This window comes from Nothobranchius furzeri, chromosome 2 (genome assembly GCF_043380555.1).
Source record: "Nothobranchius furzeri strain GRZ-AD chromosome 2, NfurGRZ-RIMD1, whole genome shotgun sequence".
Lineage (NCBI taxonomy): Eukaryota > Metazoa > Chordata > Actinopteri > Cyprinodontiformes > Nothobranchiidae > Nothobranchius > Nothobranchius furzeri.
In genome coordinates this window covers 21,179,135-21,197,063 of record NC_091742.1, presented here as the reverse complement: position 1 = coordinate 21,197,063, position 17,929 = coordinate 21,179,135, and the positions used below count along the sequence as shown (strand labels likewise).

The following is a 17,929-nucleotide window of genomic DNA, read 5'->3' as shown; positions in this document are numbered from 1 at the left end:
CTCAGAAGTTTTAAACATTTACAGTGGTAAAATATGTAAACCCGTAGAAGTAGAACCTATACTAGTGTTATCAGTCAGGGAGCATCACTGTTGGACTAAAGCAACAAAAACACAAATGTTTAGTACATTTTGTCTGGAAAGTGAAAGGTTTTGATATTTAAACTTTACAGATTACTGATGATCTGGGAAATCGAAATGTGCTTCAGCCACTCGTGAAGAGAGGCACTTACTCCTCCAGAGCAAAGTCCAAAATTGCAGTCCATCAATGAAATTAATGCACCGTTCTTACTACAGCATCACCACTGCAACTGAAAATAAAATCCTGATCAGTGAACCAAGTAAATAAAAGGAAAATATTCGTATCGCACATCAAAAGACTTGTTTGGTAAGAATACAGACACACTTCCAAAGCAGGAAGCTGCAGTTTCTATGCTTCCCCACATGGGGTCGCTGTGTCAAGCAGCCCGGGCCATTATGTTGGGTTCCAGCATCTGCATGGCAATCATAAGAAAATTAAATCATGAAATCCCTGACGACCCCCTCCCCCAGCAGTCACGTTTATGTTTGTGAGCAGGTTTTCCCCTCCTGTAGCTTCACATCCACCTCTGCTGTGGCCTCCACGAGACATTTGTAGGGAAGACTCCTGTTTGTGCTCCTGTTGGGAGTTCAGCTGCATGGCACCTTCTCTATCTGATATGCCTGTAAAATAAAATATAAAGCAGTTCATATTTACAACAGATACACTTTATGTAGATTTTTTTCACTTTCTCCAAGCTTGCTCAGTTTGGTCTGCCTTCCAAATTACACTACCCTCCTCTTGTGGAGTTTTTAAAAGTCTGAGCAATATACAGATGGCAGAATAAGAGCACAACACACTGGCTGGATTAAAAACAAGCATAAATTATTTTCACTCATGGGTTTCATGTTCATGTGCAGCATTTGGAGATGTTCTTCCAGGTTCTGTTTACAAAAGTTGATGCTCCAGAACAGTGGTTCCCAAACTTATTTAGCCGCGCACCCCCTTCTATGTCCCGACCATGACGACGCACCCCCCAGCCCCCACATCAGGGCATGGCTATAATATATATATATATATATATATATATATATATATATATATATATATATATATATATATATATATATATATATATATATATCAGACGTCAAGCTAAACAGACAGGGTTAAAAAAAATATGATCGACCTTTTTCCCCATCACTTTCATTTTTTAAATAGTAATTAATAAGCATTCGATACCATTACAATTTCCTTTGATTTAATTTTAAATAAATATTTAGAGTGCCTAGGTAGCACATAAACAATGCAATTTAACGGTTTTCTTAAAGTAGGAACGTTTAACCTGTGCGGCCAGAGCGCTCTCCTTCCTTCTGCTCTGCGTAAACCTGAGCTGATCACCTACTTGTGCGTAATCAAATGTCTACGGGATAAAATATGGAAAAGCTGTAGCCATGAGGTTCACTTTTGCCTCAGACCGACTTATTGCTGTTTTATGGTGTGGCTGAATCTGCGATCCGCTGCCACGCGGATTGGAAAAACAAATGCTGCAGGAACATGAGTTGTCAGGTTTGGAGTCACTGGGTGGAGCGGACCCGACTTTAATACGTCATCCCAAAATAGAAGCTAATATCTTAATTTGACCTTGAATTAAAAATGTTATAAAACCTCTTAAAAGTTTTTATCACAGTGGAGGCAGCGCTCATTTCTGCCTTCAGTCTGACGGCGCGCCGGAGTTTGCGCAGCGTGCACGCTTATTGAATCTGTGTGTGTGTGTGTGTGTGTAAGCGCGCGCGGCACAGCTCCATGAGCCGCTCCAGTCACCGCGTCTCGTTATTGGCGCTATTTAAACCAGTGTTGTAAAATGACTTCTGCCCAGCCCAGATGTGCTCACGTGCACCCGTGAGCCGTGGTTCCGCTGGAACGCGTCTGACCTCCGACAGACGCACTCTGAACTTCAGATCTTCAGCGCGCTGTTAACAGCCTGAATGGGAATCATTTCTTGATTTATTTTGTTACATCCACAATGTTCTGTGTGTGAGGTTTACAACGTCAGAACACCTGCATGAGACAGGTGTTAATTACAATCTGCCAGAATGACTCGCCACCTTCAGATTTCTCCAACACCGTTAAAAATGATCAAATACGGAACATATCGGCGTGCGCAGGCCAGAGCGCTGAAGCTCGGCGCATTGTTATTATGAAGCCAGGGCACATGTGGAGGACACGCGCGCAAAAATATACTTGTTTTGAATTACATTTATTGGGCCCACTTACTTTTTCTTAGGCCCACCCACAAATGAGTTTCTGGTTATGCTAATGGTGACATATGACAGACTTCTCTGAGCTCCGCAGCCATTACACTTTTCACCTCGCGCACCCCCTAGCGGCAGCTCGCGCACCCCCGGGGGTGCGTGCACCACACTTTGGGAATCCCTGCTCCAGAAGAATAAAGAAAATAAGTATGTACACTGCCCCCTGTTGGACACCTGGGCTTCCAAAGCAGCCCTTCTCTGCTTTTATAGCAACATAATTTTGCTCAGCTGCTCAAGTAAAAATGTAACTGTACTTAAGATTTTTTTGATAACTGAGCAGCCTCATCATACGTTTTATACACTTTGAGGGGATCACACCTTTCTACTCTGATTAGTTTATCAAACACAACAGCTTTAAATGCTTTCCCCCAAAATTGGTGTCTTGTACTGCTTCAGCAAAGAGAAAGGGCTGCTAGTCAAAAAGAAAAATCATTTGGGAGTTTATCTTTAGCTAATTATAAGTATGCACTGACTTTAGGTAATTTACTTTTGTGTCTTCATTTCTGTTTATTAAATTTATGCTACTTTTCTTTTTTCATTGAAGCAAGAGGACTCACCTGGCAGAGACCGGTGTCGGATCAGATCTGGTCGGAGCAGCTTCTCCACCTTCATACAGGCCGACAACTTCATATCTCCAGGTGAGGTTGGAGGTGTTGCTACGTTACAGGAGAGGGGCGTGTCAACTGAGCCCACACGCCAGATGGGGATGCAGCTCGTTTGCGGCAAAAGGTTCTCATGCATATCTCCAAATTTGGAACATAAACCATTTTATTTTAATTTGTCTTTTCTTTGCCTAAAACTGTTCAAAACCATGTGACTTACTTGGTGAATGATATGTTCAGGGCCTGCATCTTTAGAGGTCTGTGATAGATGGACACACCAGGAATCCAAGTGAGCCAGAGGTTTGGAAGGAAACGAGTCAAAACAGGAAGTGAGTGAGACAGCTAACCTCGTGAAGTGTGTCTGCCGGTTGATGAGAGACTTTAACAGACCGGCAGGCTCGGCCCACACGCCCAGGACGAGCAGGGAAGGGTTTTCTCACTGACCTGGGTCCATCAGCTTTAAACTCTGGACAGCTGATGCCTGTCAACAACACGGAGGGACACAAATAAAGGGAAACTGCATGCAGGGAACTAAAAACTGAGAATGAGCTAATTTCCTAATAGATTGTTTAATTGTCGTTTCCCTTTCTCTGTAGTTAAAAATAAAGAAATCACACACACACACTCAAAAGACTCACACAGTTTAGCAAAGAGATACTTTTTATTCTGGAAGTTGAACAGAGAGGTGGTAAAAGACAGCAGCAGGACAAACATGTTCTGTACGGTGGAAGCAGTTAGCACCACACTTAAATAAATGCACACGTCTCGTACAATCAAAAGGACAGACTGGTGTGAGCGTGGCTACAGGGTGGTGTTAGTCTGAACGAAGAGTGGATACAGTCACGGTTCACAGTGAGGGGGCAGAATAGAGCTGCAGGAGGCTTATCAGGACACCGAGCTGAACTGTGATGTTTTATTTTGGGTTTGTGAGAAAATAATACAAAAATAATCACTTTTAAAGCAGCAATCTGGAGTTTTTCCCCTTTTTAGGAATTTTCTATTTTTTAATTTTATTTGTTTTTACTCCACCAAAGGTGTAGTCTCGCCCTGTTCTGTCAAGTAGGCAGAAGGTCAGTTTTTCTTGTGTGTTCCATGTTTGCTTTCCCTGCTAGCATCTTAGACCCTGCAGGTATGTGGTGGATTGTCTCAGGGGCCTCTGCATAGCCTACACCTTGTGTCTGGTCTGGTGTGGTAGATCCTGGCCTCTGTTGCTCTGGTGTTCAGGGCCTGTTCCTTAGCAGTCATGAGTGCCTCTGTGCTGTCCTTCAGACCAGCTCTTTCTAGCCGATGGTGGGATTTCCTGACATGAGCCACTTCAGTTATTTGTCTGTGGTACATCCCATATAGGAGTTTGTCCTCCTGCATCATCTGTTGGGGTCTTGTCTTTGATGTACTTATGGATCTTGGATGTTTCATCCTGGATGGTGGCTCTCACACCCACAAGTCATCTGCCTTCCTCCTTACAACTAGTCTCGAGGTGCTGCACTTGTCATCGCTTCTGTTCATAACTTTTATGGACAGGATTTCAAGGTGCAGCCAAGGTGTTGAGGGCATCTGTTTTGGTGGCCTGAGGATCAGGTCTCTGTATTTTGCAGATGATGTGGTCCTGTTGGCTTCATCAGAACGTGATCTTCAGCTTTCTCTGGAGCGGTTCGCAGCCAAGAGTGAAGCAGCTGGGATGAGAATCAGGTCCTCTAAATCTGAGACCATAGTCTTGATTCGGAAAAGGGTAGAATGCCTTCTCTGGGTCAGGGACGAGGTCTCGCCTCAAGTGGAGGAGTTTAAGTATCTCGGGGTCTTGTTCATGTGTGAGAGAAAGATAGAGCGTGAGATCGATAGGCAGACTGGTGCTGCATCTGCAGCGATGCGGGCGTTGTACCGGTCTGTCGTGGTGAAGAGAGAGCTGAGTCAGAAGGCGAACCTCTCAATTTACCGGTTGACCTACGTTCCTACCCTCACCTATGGTCACGAGCTTTGGGTAGTGACCGAAAGAACGCTGATAAAAGCGTCCGAAATGATTTTTCTGCGCAGGGCGGCTGGGCTCTCCGTTAGAGATAGGGTGAGAAGCTTGGTCATCCAGAACGGGGTCGGAGTAGACCCGCTTCTCCTCCACATAGAGAGGAGCCAGTTGAGGTGGCTCGGGCATCTAGGTAGGATGCCTACTAGATGCCTCCCTGGTGAGGTTTTCCGGGCACGTCCAACCGGGAGAAGACCTAAAGGGAGACCCAGGACATGTTGGACAGACTATGATTCTCACCTGGCCAGGGAACGCATATATATATATATATATATATATATATATATATATATATATATATATATATATATATATATATATATATATGTATGTATGTATATAATTGTAAAAAATGTGTTATAGCTCTGTTGCCCGACTAAGGTGCACATTCGTCCAGTGTACAGTGTCCTTGAGTGACCGGAAAGGCGCTTTTAAATAAAATGTATTATTATTATTCGTAATCGAGAGGCATTGTTTCCAGGTGTAATGATATAGGAAGAGGGACATAAGGTGTGATACAATTTTCCATCTCTAGATGGTGCCCTCTGACAAAAAAACTCCACATTTCTGCTTTAAAAGTGATATTTTAGCCATTTTAAAGTGTGTAAAAGCACTAAATTATTACTAGATGATCTGCTGTACAAAGCCAACAATACTAGTGATTATGTGTTATTGCAAAGCAACAATAGTGGCCACTAACTTCAAGCCATTTTTATTTTTCAGCTGCAGTTTGCAGGACGTACAGGTGCAGCAAGATATTCTACAAATTGCCCTGAAATATGAGCGGCTCTTAAAAACCTACAGTTTACGTTGAAGCAAGGCACACCATGACAACCACGGTTCACAGCACTGGATCAGACAGCAGCTACAACACAGAGAGACCAAATACTCTGAGAGTTGCTGCTAATAAAACCTTTCAGGTTTATCGACGGAGTCACAGACACAAGATTTCCACAACAGATCAAAGACGTTCACATAAAAACTAAAGCGATTTGGAGATATTTTCATGGTTCTCTAACCGCAAAAAATAAGTGCAGACTTTCTAAATACTGAGTCCAGGATGTGCCTGCAGGGTGCAGCTTACTCAGCAGTTATCTGCACAAAAACATTTATTTTATTTACATCCAAACCAATACTGGCAATTTACAAGTTAAATATAATAAATACTCGTCACCTCGGCAGCTGCAGCAGTAAAGAAAACAAGTTTGTGACGCTTTGGTTTGATGGTGATCGCTGTTACCTCCACACATCTGCCTGACCCCATCAGCAGGACAGATGCTGGAATGATGCAGTTTTAAAAGATATTCCCAGGAGGAATGGCTAAAGTTCAAATGAAAATGACAAAGAATCAATCAAAAATCGCTATCTAACAGTTTGATTAATGTAGAGATACGCTTGAGATAAATATTTAGACGAAACGTAACCCCACACAGCCAAAGGCCTGTTCTGAAACCATCTGCCTGCACCTTTACAGATAAATATGATCAAAATTAAAAGAAATCTGCAAAAATCATTTAACGTAAAATCAAAAGAGCTACGTGGTAAAAGTGAAAGCATCTCTTGTTTTACAGCTGATTATGCTGAACCTGCATTAAAGCCCAGGTCTGCCTGGCAGTGTTGTTTCTAAATGAAAATAAACCAAACAGCAAATTACAAGGTTCATAATTTTAGCTTATAGTACACTGACTAGATACTGTTATATTATATAAAAATAAAAAACAACGGTCTCCGTATTTAACAGAAACCCCTCATGATCCAGATTGCTCGGTGAAAAATGAAACACACCAGATTCAGAACTGAGAGAGAGAGAGAGAGAGAGAGAGAGAGAGAGAGAGAGAGAGAGAGAGAGAGAGAGAGAGAGAGAGAGAGAGAGAGAGAGAGAGAGAGAGAGAGAGAGAGAGAGAGAGAGAGAGAGAGAGAGAGAGAGAGAGAGAGAGAGAGAGAGAGAGAGAGAGAGAGAGAGAGAGAGAGAGAGAGAGAGGAGAGAGAGAGAGAGAGAGAGAGAGAGCAAGCACCAGTAGTGTTTGAGCACTCGCAAGGAGTCTCTTTTTATAGTTTAACTAACACACACAGACACACACTGGGTTCAGTCCGGGGTCGGCCCAGTAGGAGATCTGGTGGCAGGTGGGAGGCTCTGAAGAAGCAGGGGACTGAGCTTTGAGAGCATCTCGGGTCGGGGCAGAGCCTGGAGGGAGGGGAGCAAGGAGGAAAGGCTGGGGGGCTGGAGGGAGTACAGACCTGTTATACTGACCGGAGCCGGGAGGGGACAGGAACCTGCTGCACACACCGAGGACGACGAGGAGGACGACGAAGAGGAAGGGGGGGGCTGAGTGGGGTGGGAAGGTTTGTGGCTGTTGCCGGGAGACCGTAGGATGGAACGGTGGTGAGAAGGGCGTCTCTTCTCCTGAGGCTTAGGGTCTAAAGACACACACACACACACACACACACACACATACACACACACACACACACATGACAGGGTCATATGAAGGTAAGTAGGGGTCTGTTATTGTGAACCTGAACCTTCCACACATCAACCAGGCATGATGGAAAAAAGATGACAAATTAAAGAGCACACACAGTAACACACACACACACACACACACCAGCTTACCCCTGACCGGCCCAAGTGTTTTGCTGCCTCCACGCCCACTGGTGTGTGTGCTGTTGTGCTGTGTGCGAGTCCGTGGTGGGGGGCAGCCAAAGGTGAAACTCGGGGAGCTGTGCTTTTTTGGCGAGGGAGTCTGGCTGCTGCTGTTGAGGCTGTTGTGGTGAACACAGCTGATGGTGTTCTCTGATGTCGATCTGGACAGAAAGCTAATAAAAATCCGGACAAACACAGAAATCTGTGACTCGGCGTATAAAAGGAGGATAAAAGTGGAGGAATTCAGGATCCTGGTCTCAGAGACTCACTTATTAAAACTTCTTGGCGGTGACAACTTGCTGCCGTTGTGGACCTTTGGGGTAGTGTGGACGTGGGCGCTCAGAGCTTTGGTATTGCGGACGCGTTTGAGGATCCAGGCTCTTAGGTTGGTAAGGCAGGTGTGCTCAGACAGCACCAGACGGGGCCAAGGGTTACACTCTGCCATGTCCAGGGCAGAGATGGCCACGGCTCGTCCCACCTGGTGCACAACATTCACACACCTGAGCACCAGCCAGCAGCAGAACACAGAAACGGAAATCACGCGTTTGCTCCTACCTGCTCAAATATTTCCGGAGTGTATTTGGGAGGAAACGAGGAGGGTGGGGGAGGGGTCGCCCGGCCGTTGTCGTGGCAGGCAGGCGGGATGGTGTTCATGGATTTGCCCGTGTTATAATTGCACTCCAGCGTGTAGCTGGTGTGCATCCAGAGGAGAAACACAACAAACATTTCAGGTTATGAACTGGAAAAAAAATAAACATTTCAATCAAACATTGAGCAAGGCACCTGACACGTCCTTTCCAAGGGCAGATGGCAGCCCTTCACACGTGCAGGGTTTCCCCCAGCGCTTTATATGCCTGGCGGCCCTCCAGGCTTTGCGTCATGCCTCGCCCCCCTCCCCGACCCTACCGTGTCCGCTGACACGAAGGGCGCACGGCAGTTAAACAAAAGTAGGGCCCTCCCATCAGCTGATACTGGTGAGAAACAGCAGCGGATCGTGTGCACGTGCACACACCATCCCCCCCCCCCCCCATCACAGAATAGCAACAGAAAGGACCGTCAGCTTCATACACACAAACACAAACACGCACGCTGTCACGGACGAGCAACGGAACTCGGAATTCATACACCAAGCCCCCCCCCCCCATCTCTGATGGTCCGGTCCACCAGGCTTTACTCCTTTTCTGGGGGAATCCCTGCACGTGGCTCAAAGATGACCAGTAAAAGACTCGTGATGCTATGCTACGTGCTATTGACCTTGATTACAGCTAGCGTGGCCTGTAGCAGCTGTCTGACCTGTGAAGCAGCCCGATGGCCTTGTGGATAGCGACCCGGCCGCTGCCTTCCTTCGACTGCCCGCCCCTCTTATCGCATGCGTACATGTTTTTCTCAGAGAAGTTGCAGCCCGGGAAGTCAAAATGGGCAGAATTCACAGCAATCAGCCTGGGGTACAGCATGTTCTCCACCTACAAAGACAGCAAAGCAAGAATTTAGGATTTGTTTGCTGCAGCTGTCGGATTAATTTAAGCAAAGAGGCTAAAAATCTCCTGATGTGATATGACCCACTTCCAAAAATAGCACAATGACTATTTTTACCTGCTGGCTCTCGTCAGGAAGGTTATTTCCATACATGAAGCATCCCCGTTTGGAGGCGTGGCCATGTAAGTCCACATAATAGGCCACGCCTCCCTCCTGTGGTGGCACAGACTCAACTTCCTCCCCCTGTGGTGCAGCTTCATCTTCTTTGGCAGCAGGAGCTACGGTCTCTGAGGGGCCTGAGGAGCTGCTCTGGCTCCCTTTCCTCGTCTCCGCGGCTGTCCAGTTCTCCTCCATCACCATGGGAACCTCGGCCTGAGCGGGGATTCCATCTTTCTCTGTAGTCCGTTGGTTCAAACTGACTTCTAGAGGAGTGAGCGGTGAAGACTGATGCTGATTGGTGGTCTTGTTGTTGAGGGGGCGGGGCTGTGTGTGAGGGGTGCTGCTGTGTGTGTTGTGCAAGCGGTTGTGTGTGTGGTGGTAGAGCAACAGTGTTTTGGCTGCATAAATGGACGGATGGAGCTCAGGGTTTGGGTTTAAGTACTGTCTGTTCAGGTTCACACCTCTGGAATCAGTTCTGAGGAAAAACAATTAAAAACACAGCGTTAGAAACGTTTATAGTAACTCAGCCTCTAAACCTCAAATGTATATATATATATATATATATATATGATGGGTCAGTCCTCCTGCATGCTCAGATCATTCCCTTCCCTTGCTTGAAAAATTGTTCCAAAATGAAAGTTGAACCCACATCTTTTTTATCTGTGAATTCAATGCCGTTCGGCGAGTCTCAAATAAAAATTTGGGCGTCTTACTGTAAAAAAATATACTATTAATGTAAAAAAGAAACTCTAAATAAACTATGTTCACATCCAGAATCAAACCCAGGTCTTCTGCATGAGAAACAGTCATCTTACTAGGTGAGCTACACTCTAGTAACATTTACAGCATCTGTAACTTTTATATCCTTGATGACAGCTGAAACAACGTCAAACCAAAGAACGGTTCGAAGCAAAAATGGCTATTTTGTTGCTAATTTGCAGGAAATATCTAGAAGAAAGTTCTACAGAAAGTAGCTAAGGGTCCTCAGAAATGTGGCTAGCTTTGTCACTAGGCGTTAGGAACAGCGACAAAGTGGCACTGCCTCTCTCTCTGCTGCTAAAGCTACGGATAGCAAATGCTACGGGCGATGCCTGAGCGTGAACGCGCATGAAGCAGCCTGCTCGACCCGAGCATCTCTCTTTTTCTGTGATTTTACAGAAAAACAGGCAATCACAGTAAAAATGCCAGGGCTCATTCTACAGGACCAGGGCATTGCAGGAGAATGAATGAAGAAGACATTTATTATTTCTATACATGTTTTGGCTGTCACACTTCCATAATGCCCCTTTAAATTCAGGTGTGTTGAAGCAAGAAAAACAGTAAGCCATGCTGTACTACAGCCTCTGAACCTGGACATTGTAACAGCAGAGTCCGTAAAGCCTGGTTTGTGATTTGTGAAACCTTTTTTTTATTTGTGGAAAAGAGTGTTTTGCTTTTATTTTACAAATGTGGCACCAAAATTGTTTTAAAATGTACAAAACAGTCAAACTAATCCTGCCTGGATGGGCAGCTCTCTGGGAGCTCAGTACCCCTAAACCTCGGATGCTAGAATCACCCCTGACCTGTAGTGTCCTCGAATGACCCCGTCTGGGTTGAGCATGGGGATGAGTTTGAACACAAACATGTTGCGCAGCATGTGTGCACGTGGGTCATCTGTCCTCAGGAGGAAGTTCAGGAAACCGTTAAACACGAAGGATGAAGGAGTTTCTCCGGGATGCACTCGGCTGCTGAGGAAGAACACCTGAGCGAGCGAGCGAACACACACACACACACACACACACACACACACACAGAAGTGACTTAACATCACATAAGTATTGTATTTAAGGACACATGAAGACTAAATACCCTCTTGTTAGTGAAACGGTGAGGCCTTGGAGTGTTGGTCTCAGGAAACAGTTTTGGCAGACGGGCTTCTCTATCTCCCTGCATCCCGCTGCAGTTGGTCACAGTGAGGAGGTCCACCCTATTGCCATCAAGAGAGTGGCACAGCAGCTCCCTATGATAATACACCGCGCCTGGTGCACTGACACAGGAATACACAGATTAGTGGCAATAAGAAAGTGCCAAAAGAACAAAACTTAACATGAGCCAACAAGCGTGTGTTTTACCTGCTCGGACCGAGCTGAGCAGCGTTGGGGAAGCGCTCATCCAGCTGCTGCAGCATCTCCTGACACTCGGTGTAGGAGAAAGGGAAGCAGAAGGAGAAAAAGGTGATAGCCCCCCGCACCTTCAGCACCCGGTGGGTGAAGGACAGAATGAACTGGTTATCTGCGATCTGGAAAGCAGCAGATGAACAGGGATGCAGGAGTATTACTAGAAAGATAAAAAATACCTGCTCAGCCTCTTCGGTTTCTGACGTTCACATCGTCTCTCTGACGGGATCAGGGTGTGTGTGTACCTTGACTGTGGGTCTGTCCCGGATCCTTTCCCACCGGTTTTTGCCAGGTAAAGTTCGTACGAGGGGAGCCATCCCCTGGCTGTAGAGCTTCCGCTGATTATTCATGTTCATCACATTGATCTTCAGTAATTTCCCGGGCGTAGTCCCTCGAACGCTGAAGTAAAACCACGACCTGAAAATAAACAATCTAATGATTACAAATCAACTCTTTTCTTGATGAAGGAAAGAGCATCAAATAAAAATTTACCTGTTTCCATTTTCATACTCTGACCCAGCACAGTCTGGCTGGGTCCACACGTTGAACTCACAGTCCGGAGTAAGGTGTGACCCAGAAACATCAGAGGTGGGTTTAGAGGAGGGACTCGTGCAGCCCTTCTTTACCTTCTCCACCCGTGCTAGATTCCCTGAGTCAAACTTGGAGCTGAACACAACGGTACCAAAGCGAGCCTCCATGGCTCCGATCTCTGGGTGCTTTCCTCCTCTCAGATAGTTACGAGTCAGTTGTCAGACATGAGTTACCTGTGAGCAAATCAGAGGTAAACACTTTTACTTAAAGGACAAAACACATTCCAGTAAGGGGAGACTAGAAAGGACAACAGCATGATGCTGTGTTATAATACTGAATGGATTTTAAAAAGTAATGGTTCGATTTGTTACAAGCAAACAATTACTTGAAACTAAGACTGGACGATAATTCAATAGTGCAATATATCTATCGATAGACATGTGGTGCGATGGATAAAAATGGGTCGATAAAACTTCGATAAAAAGTTTCCTTGTGAGCGCTTGTGGAAAAAGAAACGTCTCCACGTTCATCTGCTGCATTTAAAGGTTCTTCTGACATCCTTCAGCTCTGCAGTCAGAGATGCAAGGGTTTCCTATTTCTCCAACCTGGTGTCCCAGAGCAAAGGGAACCCCAAGGTGCTGTTTAACACCATCAGCAGCATGATAAATGACCCGCGCTTGTATAGCGCCCCTCAGAGTAAGGACTCCAAAGTGACCCAGACAAAGTCAATAAGGGCTCCAAAGTGCTTTACACTACAGTGTATCATTCATCCATTCACACACTGGTGGTGATGAGCTACGATGTAGCCACAGCTGCCCTGGAGGGCACTGACAGAGGTGAGGCTGCCGAGCACAGGCGCAACCGGTCCCTCCGACCACCACCAGCAGGCAAGGTAGGTTAAGTGTCTTGCCCAAGGACACAACAGCAGAATTCTCTGTCCGGAGCCGGGATCGAACCTGCAAACTTCCGACTACTGGACAACCCGCTCAACCTGTTGAGCTACTGCTGCCTCTCCTACAGCCTCCATCCACTCTTTTACAGACTGTGAGAACTTTCTGTCTTTCTTTGTGGACAAAGTCAATAAGGTTAGATCTAGCATCTCTCCTTCAGCCTTATCGCTGCCTCTGCCGACTCCAACCAGGCCCATCATCCTAGATAGCTTTGCTCCTGTTTCTTTGCCTGAGTTAACCAAACTAGTTAACTCTATGAAGACCTCTGCATGCCCCCTCAACATCTTACCCTCATCTTTGTTTAGAAGTGCTTTTCAGTCCATCGGTCCCAGCGTGCTCTCTATAATTAATGCTTCTCTGGTTTCTGGTCAGGTCCCTGCTTACTTGAACAATGATATAATCCACTCGCTACTTAAAAAACCGAGTCTCGACCCCTCTCTCCATAGCAGCTTCAGACCCATCTCTAAACTTCCGTTCATCTCCAAGATCTGGGAAAAGGTTGTGGCAAAACAACTCACAGCTGCTCTTGATGAACATAACATCTATGATAGCTTCCAGTCAGGTTTTCGTAGAGCTCATTCTACTGAAACAGCTCTTCTTAGGGTCTCTAATGACCTTCTGACCCACAGTGATGCAGGGGACTGTTCTGTTCTGGTCCTGCTGGACCTGACTGCAGCCTTTGACACTGTTGACCATCACCTGCTACTGGAGAGGCTGAAAGACTGGGTAGGCCTATCAGGATCTGCTCTGGAGTGGTTCTCCTCTCATCTTTCTGAGCGCTCCTTTTCTGTGGCCGTCTCCAAGTTTAGGTCCTCCACCACCTCCCTAACCCATGGTGTCCCACAAGGTTCTGTGCTGGGGCCTCTGCTCTTCCTCCTCTATCTGCTTCCTCTTCAGCACATCCTGAGCTCCTTCAAAGGAATCTCCTACCATCTTTATGCAGATGACATCCAACTGTACATCTCCTTTAAGCCCCATGAGATGTCTAAGCTGCAGCTGTTACACACCTGCTTAGACTCTATCAAAACCTGGATGATGGGAGCTTTCTACAGCTGAATGAAGATAAGACTGAGATCCTCATCTGTGCCCCAGACAAGCTGGTTCCCAAAGTCAAAGACTCTCTTGGTCAGCTTGCTTCCCACACCAAACCTTCTGTCAGGAATCTTGGTGTGACCTTTGACCCAATTCTCACCCTGGATTATCATGTCAGTTCTCTTGTTCATTCCATTCTGTCCCGCTCTGCACTTGAGACAGTTATCCACACCTTCATCTCCTCACGCTTAGACTACTGTAACTCTCTTTTCACGTGTCTGAGCAAAACCTCCCTGAACCGTCTACAGGTGGTTCAGAATGCCTGTGCTCGGCTTCTGACCAAGTCCTCCAAACACACCCACATCACCCCGCTTCTCCTCCAACTTAATTGGCTGCCAGCCAATTTCAGGATTCATTTGATCCTAGTTCTGGTCTATAGGGCCTTACATGGACAAGCACCATCTTACATTGGTGATCTTCTTAGTCCCTACACCCCCAGCAGGTCCCTGAGGTCTGGTGAACAAAGCCTACTGGTTGTGCAGCACCAGGCTAAAGACCAAAGGTGACAGATAATGTGCTGGCTAATTCTATGCCAGATTCGACACAGCGAACACCATGAGACCAGACAGTGAGCGCACCGCAGATGACGTCAGTGCACACACTGTGTCTGAAGAGGATGTGCGGAGGTGCTTCAGGAGGGTGAACGCACACAAAGCTACTGGTCCGGATGGGATTCCCGGCCGCATCCTCAGGTCAGTTGGCTGGAGTGTTTACACACATCTTCAACCTTTCCCTCTCTCTGTCTGTAGTCCCAGCCTGCTTCAAAATGGCCACCATTGTCCCTGTACCCAAATCCTCTACCATCTCCACATTGAATGACTGGCGACCTGTAGCCCTGACCCCCATCGTGAGAAAATGCTTCGAGAAGTTGGTCAGGGACTTCATCTGCTCTGCACTGCCCGATTCACTGGACCCTCTACAGTTTGCATACCGCCACAACAGGTCCACTGATGACGCCATAGCCCTGACACTCCATGCTGCCCTGTCACACCTGGAGAAGAGGGACACGTATGTGAGAATGCTGTTTGTAGATTACAGCTCAGCATTCAACACCATCGTTCCCTCGAAGCTGGACAGGAAACTGCAGGATCTAGGACTGAGCAGCTCCCTCTGCAGCTGGATCCTTAACTTTCTGTCTGACAGACGCCAGGTGGTCAGACTGGGCAGCACCACCTCATCTCCCGTAACACTGAACACTGGTGCACCGCAGGGGTGTGCGCTGAGCCCTCTCCTGTACTCACTCTACACCCACGACTGCACGGCCACGAGAAACTCCAACATCATTGTTAAGTTTGCTGACGACACCACAGTGGTAGGTCTCATCACCAACGACGATGAGACGGCCTACAGGGAGGAGATCAGCGCCCTGACCCACTGGTGTCAGGACAACCGTCTCACCCTCAACGTCACAAAGACAAAGGAGATGATAATAGACTTCCGGAGGTGCAGAGGAATACACATCCCCATCACCATCAACGGCGACGCTGTGGAGAGGGTGAGCAGCTTCCGTTTCCTTGGAGTTCATCTGGCTGAGGATCTTACGTGGTCAGTGCACACGGAAAATACAGTGAAGAAGGCACAGCAGCGCCTCTTCTTTCTCAGGAGACTGAAAAGATTTGGCAAGAGCCACCGCATCCTCAGGACCTTCTATCGCTGTGCCATTGAGAGCATCCTCACTGGATGCACCTCCACCTGGTATGGCAACAGCACGGCTTACAACTGAAAAGCTCTCCAGAAAGTAGTGCGGTGTGCAGAAAGGATTATTGGAGGTGAGCTTCCCTCCCTCCAAGACATCTACAGGAAGCGGTGCCTGAGGAAAGCGGGGAGGATCATCAAGGACTCAAGTCACCCCAGCCATAAACTGTTCAGACTACTTCCATCAGAAAGGAGGTTCTGCAGCATCCGGTCCAGAACCAGCAGACTGAGAGACAGCTTTTTCCATCAGGCCATCAGACTGCTGAACACATCGCAGACACCTCACCCTCACTACTGAAACTCCAACATTACACACTCCATACTGTACATTAATGCCACAGTTTTGCACATACCAACCTCTGTACATTTATATCTCTTATCTTATCGTTTACTTTATTCATTTGTAAAACATGTGTGTACACATTATACACACACTCACACGCACACACATAGAAAAAAAATACTAGCACACACATTTAGTAATGTATATACCTTACATACTATACATATTATTACTTAGATTAGCCATTTTTATATTTTGCTTGTTTTTACGTTATTGTATTTTTGCACTACTCTGTTGCTGTGAAGCTCGCACACAAGAATTTCACTCGCATGTACTGTACCAGTGTACCTGCACATGTGACGTGACAATAAAAGTGATTTGATTTGATGACCAAAGGTGACAGATAATGTGCTGCTGTGGCTCCCAGACTCTGGAACTCTCTCCCCCTGAGCCTGAGATCAGTGGACTCAGTGGTCTCCTTTAAAAAACAGCTTAAGACTCACTTGTTCAAGCTGGCTTTTGTATGACCTTCATCACCACTCTCTCCCCACCTATTCCACCTTCCTCAGGATCCACTGATTTCCCTCTTTCCTATTCTCTCTCTCTCTCTCTCTCTCTCTCTCTCTCTCTCTCTCTCTCTCTCTCTCGTTACAAAAGTCTATTTTTGCTCATTTATACATATTTTTTTTATCATTTTCGAAATTCTTTTTATATTTTAAAGTTTTGTTTTTGTGAAGCGCCTCATGATTTTTATCTTGAGAGGCGCTATAGAAAATACATTTTCTTCCTTCTTTTTCATTATTACCTATCAGGTAGCAGCATACTAGACTCACTACTTACTCCTAACCAATCAAAACCACAGACTCAGCCTGCTACTTCACCAGGCCCTCCCCTTCTCAAGGCAAAACGCAGCGTGAGGCAGAAAGATGTCTCAGCGAGAAGAGGTGGAGAAAAAAAAATACCAAAAATGAAATGGCCAGGGCTGCACGTAAAATACATTTTCTACAATTTTAAACATATTTTTCTATAATTATTAATATGGATCAATATAAAAAAAACTTGTTATAGACATACTTTTTTTTTCAATATTGTCCAGCCCTACTGTAAACTATGGATGCCAATTACCCACAATGGAAAACAAATTTCAACTGTTTGTAGACAATTAAATGACAAAAGCTGTTTACTGAGAAAACTGAGATCTACTTGTTCATCAGTAGACATCTAGATTAACTCATACACGCGGTGGTGCTGAATGTGGCTAATGTCTATTAGCTCATATAGAATAAAATATATTTTAATGGCGGAAGGAACCAATAAAAACAATCTCTGCACAAGTCAACGCGTAACAGCGACACCCTGAGGTGGTACAGAAAACTACAACCAAGTCGACATGCATAAACGTCACTAAATAACAACATTTTAGTTTAGAAAAGCACTAAATTGTCAACAGAGTCAGAGCTCGGCTGCATCTTTGAACAGGATCATAAAGTAACGGGTCTGCTTCACTAAAACAACAAAATTGACCCACACATTAAGCACAGGACGGGAAGTAAAATGACGGTAGTTATTTTTAAGCACACTAAACATTTTCATTCCGCACCGTCTAAACTAAATTAGCAAAACAGACACAACGTGTCCAGCGTGTTTACTCCTATATGTAGCTAAATCGCAAATGGTACACTAGCAAACGTCTAGGCTACAAAAGCTAAGCTATTAACGGCCAAACTAGCTTAAAATGAACACCGTTTTCACATAAACGCAGTTTTCTGTCTAGGTGTTATCCTTCTATTCTACCCGCCTCCGTTTCTGTGTGAGAACAAACGCAGAGACAGTCTTACGTTGTTTTCGATCCGTCTCCATTTTTGTTGTCACCGTCCTTCTCAACAATCAATCCTGTGTGCTGCGTTCAGGTTCCTCTGGACAAACGGAAACTACCTGGCACTTTCCTGTGTTTTCTTTGGTGGATTTTTCAAAATGCAACTCAACAGAAAAG

The 17,929-nt window shown here is 45.8% G+C and overlaps 1 protein-coding gene across 6 annotated transcripts; it reads right to left on the bottom strand.

Annotated features, from left to right (window-relative positions):
* Nucleotides 1-560: 560 nt before the first annotated feature.
* Nucleotides 561-17,864, bottom strand: agbl5 (AGBL carboxypeptidase 5). 6 transcript variants are annotated; one of them, XR_008564734.2, is made up of 16 exons: nt 17,775-17,864; nt 11,878-12,149; nt 11,631-11,802; nt 11,341-11,507; nt 11,078-11,255; nt 10,792-10,970; nt 9,188-9,704; nt 8,888-9,057; nt 8,150-8,285; nt 7,864-8,072; nt 7,565-7,767; nt 7,189-7,368; nt 3,281-3,414; nt 3,154-3,192; nt 2,889-2,987; nt 561-699 (listed from the first exon to the last, which is right to left on the bottom strand). XR_008564734.2 is itself a non-coding variant. In XM_054748404.2 (15 exons), the coding sequence occupies exons 2-15, from the start codon at nt 12,081-12,083 to the stop codon at nt 2,958-2,960; spliced, it is 2,520 nt and encodes an 839-aa protein (XP_054604379.2). In that variant the 5' UTR covers nt 12,084-12,149; nt 17,775-17,864; the 3' UTR covers nt 2,828-2,957. The 6 variants fall into 6 exon arrangements, 3 of the variants coding, with proteins under 3 accessions (XP_054604379.2, XP_015803688.3, XP_015803689.3); XR_008564733.2 differs by having other exon boundaries at nt 682-699; nt 2,889-3,074; XM_054748404.2 differs by lacking the exon at nt 561-699 and having other exon boundaries at nt 2,828-2,987.
* Nucleotides 17,865-17,929: the final 65 nt, after the last annotated feature.